Genomic DNA, 3,651 nt, shown 5'->3' on the forward strand with positions numbered 1-3,651 from the left:
TCTCTTTTTCCTCTCCCTTCCTCTCTGAAATCAACTAAAGAAATAATAATAATACTAAGATAAAACGGGCCAAAGATGTATGTCCACACTTCACTTGCTTGTGAAAACATGAGCAACTCTTTACAAAATCAGATAACGGTTTGAAAACACTAGATGAAGACTTCCTTGGTATTCACAACATAACAGATAGAGACAAGATGCACTTTTAAGTCTAATCTACTTGTTTAACATCAGTTCCTCCATCACTTTAAGTCTAGATGACCACAGACAATAAAGCAAGCCCTGGCTGGTAGCATTTGCTGATTCCCGTGGCTGATTTTAAGTTACTGGCGTGATGGTACTGAACAGAGCTGGCAAGTGATTTCCTGCAGAACTGTATTCTACAGTATTTCCACCACCCACTTACCATAGAGGAAAATAACCTCAAGATAACCTTAAAATAACCATAATAGTAAAATGGAAAAAATAAATCCTTAAAGCATACAGTAGCTGTGAGTCTCAGATAACACTGTCTGGTGTACAGTAAAAGCTCAGTAACGTCATCATTAAATTTATAAACATTTTATTACCCAGTACCATCCACCATCTCACACTGCCCCCTGGACCAGGCACACCAGGTCACAGACAATCACAGTCACAGTGGCAAACCAGCCTATAAGACGTCAGCTTGGCAAAAGCTGGAGTTTTGGTCTGTTTTGTTCATTGCTGTGTCCTCAACACCTAAAACAGTGCCTCACACATCGTAGATGGTCAAAAGACAAGTTGCATGAATGAAACTCACACAACAAAGAATTCTGCAGACCCCCTAAAGCTACCCCACAAATCCCAAAGGGGGAGGCTAGGAGTGAGTCTTTATTTCTCACATATTAACATAAGTAAGGATTTTTTGAGGTCTGTTTTGCTTGCTGCTGTTTGTTTCTTTGTTTGTTTGTTTGTTTTGGTCTGTTTCTCCAGCCCTGCTGCACAGTACCTCGCCTGGGCATTCAATAAATATAAGTTAAACAGATAAATATGAAGTCCACTGTCTGAGCGCAGGCTCATAATAAATACCAAGGGTTTGACTTGGGGCAGGAGTGATAGAGAGACCAGGAAAGTCCTTGAGGAGGGGGTCAGCAGCCAGAACTCCTGCCCTGCCTGGTGAGGTAGAGAAGCCAGGGCCCATCACCAGAGGCCCCGCGGAAGAAAGGCAGGATTTAGTCTCCCTGCAGCGGGTGGCAACCCCGCCTGCCTCATGAAGGCTGTCCCAAGGGCAGTCCAGCAGGGACCTTGGTGGCCACTCGGTAGAGGCCCAAGACCGTGGCACCTTGCGCAAGCTGCCAGGTGGGGTGCACCCCAGCCGCAGCACTGAGATGGACACCCAGGCGCTGGCCAGCACGCAGGTGCAGCAGGCCACCCCGGAAACCAGCTGCTGAGTGCCGGGCTTCAGAGGATAGAGATGGCAGGTCCAAGGTCAGGGCCAGAGCTGCAGCCTCTGTGCCCAGCGGCTGTAGGTGCAAGGCAATGGAGACAGAGCCAGAGCCAGGTGTGGCCACCACACGTTGCAGTTCCAGGTGCAAGAAGACGTAGTAGATGCCGGCCTCAGACACCACCAGCTCCTGCGTGTGCTCATCGTAGCTCAGGCCGGGTGCCAGGAACACACCTTTCAAGCCAGGGTCACTGTACCAATGCAGGAGCCCTTCGGTCAGCAGTACTGCAAGAGGAGGGAGCGGAGAGGGGTTATTCTGAGCAAGGATGTGGCAGGGGCACAGCCTGGGGAGGGGGTGGAGGGGCTCTGAGGACGGAAGGGTTCTCAGAGGAAGGGAGGGTTTGGGGATGGAGGCAGGAAGGGACAGGAAGAAGGGGGGAGGCTGTCAGGAAGAGGGAGGGGGAGGGGGACTTGGAGAGGGCTGGGGGTGGAAGGAGACACTTCGAGGAACAGATACTTGCAAAAGGGGATGGGGAGGGGGAGTAGGCCTAGGGACTGGGGGGTGAAGGAAGGGGTTTAGAGAAGGAGGTGAGGGGAATGGGACAGCTAGAAGGTGGGGACTCAGAAGGAGGAGGGGGAGGGAAAGTGGGCGGGGTCTCAGGTAGGAGGGAGGTCTCTGGAAGGAAGGAGGGAAGCGAGTGGGAAGGAGAAGGTGAACTTCCCAGAGCCCAGTGTGAGAGACCAGACCAGGATGGGATTTGGGGATCCCGCCCTAGGCCTGAGAGGGTGGGTTTTAGTGGGCAGATGGAAGTCAGCTGAGGAGCAGCGGGAGTCCAGAGAGACAGGTTCAAAGAGGGGAGAAGACAGCTTCCAGAGAGGGAAGGAGTCGAGGGTCCGATTTGGTCAGAAGGAGGCCTCCAGCTCCCGGGACCCTCCCACTTAGTGTCCCCCGGGGGGAGGGACGGGGGGTAGAGGGAAGGCGCAGGACACTCACCATCTCGGGCCACCAGCTGCGCGAACACGCCCACATCCTGAGGAGGACAGGCAGAACGTGAATGGAGGGTCCCCCAACCGCTCCGCAGCCCCCAGAAAAAGGCCCCACCGCGTCTGCGCAGACCTTACGCTCTCCTTTCCCCCTGCTCCAAAAGAGCACCCCAACACCAACGCACAAGCACACCTCAACTTGGGGGCTCAACCGGCCCCAACCCGTGGGGTCCGCAAGGACAGCACCCACCAGGATTCAAGACCGAAAATAAGGGTGGTCCCTCCAGGTGGCCTTGGAACAGGGAGGTCTTGGAAGGAAGGCAGGAGTACCCCAGGGGTCCGGGAGAGAGTCTAGGTTCTCCGGGAGTTAGGGGAAAAGTGCGGGTCCCCTCAAAGGTTCGAAGTGCCCCTCGGGGTCCGCGATGGAGAAAAGGTCCCGCCCTAGGGTGCCGGATGCAGGTGGGGTCTCACGGGGGTAACAAGGCGAGAAGGGGTGCGCCCCCCGAATGTCCTGGATAAAGAAGGGGTGCTTTCAAGGGCTCGGGTGCAGAAGGGGGTCGGCCCGGGGTGCAGGGTAGAGAAGGGGTCCCAAGGAGGGGCGCATCTCACCTGCGGGGAGTCGGGGAGGCGGGCCCGGGCGTCGGGAGGGAGCTCCGGGGGCCTCCAGCCGGGCGCGGGGCTGGGGCCGGGCGAGGCGGGGCCGCGGGGCCGCTCCCAGGCGCGGACGGCGCAGGCGGCGCAGGCGGCCGCGAGCAGCAGCAGCAGCGCGGCGCTCAGCGCCCAGGGCAGCCGGCGGCAGGCGGGGCCGGGCGGCGCGGGCGGCCGCGGGGCCTCGGGGTCCAGGACGGCGTCCGAGCTGGAGCGCATGACCAGCGGCAGGCGGCTAAAACCGGGGTCCCGGGCTCCCCGCTTTATAGTGAACCCGGAAGCCCCGCTTTCCGGGGCGGAGACGGTGGGGATCCCAGCGCCCGCCCCCTCCAGCCAGACTTTCCCTAACTTTCTCTTCTCTGGATCTCATCGCTGGTCTCCTTTCTCTCTCTCTCGCCCTCCCATCTCTGCCCCACTGCTTCTTCTTTCTCCCATGTTCTCTCTCTCTCTCTCTCTCTCTCTCTCTCTCTCTCTCCCTCTCTCTCCCTCTCTCTCCCCCTCCCTCTCTCTCTGCCTCTCTGGATGCCTCTTTGTAATTCTGTATCTCTCTTTTTATCTGTGCGTCTCTGGCCATTTGTCCCTGTGCCCGCTGATTGTCTGCGTTGGGCTGGGTC

At 57.2% G+C, this 3,651-nt stretch overlaps 1 protein-coding gene across 1 annotated transcript; it reads right to left on the minus strand.

Annotated features, from left to right (window-relative positions):
• Window positions 1-585: 585 nt before the first annotated feature.
• TNFSF9 (TNF superfamily member 9) lies at window positions 586-3,256 on the minus strand (the record flags this gene model as incomplete). The annotated part of the gene is made up of 3 exons (XM_079773309.1): window positions 586-1,690; window positions 2,400-2,436; window positions 2,999-3,256. The coding sequence occupies 3 exons, from the start codon at window positions 3,254-3,256 to the stop codon at window positions 1,230-1,232; spliced, it is 756 nt and encodes a 251-aa protein (XP_079629435.1). The 3' UTR covers window positions 586-1,229.
• Window positions 3,257-3,651: the final 395 nt, after the last annotated feature.

This window comes from Cnephaeus nilssonii (assembly GCF_951640355.1).
Source record: "Cnephaeus nilssonii genome assembly, chromosome: 5".
Classification (NCBI taxonomy): Eukaryota; Metazoa; Chordata; class Mammalia; order Chiroptera; family Vespertilionidae; genus Cnephaeus; species Cnephaeus nilssonii.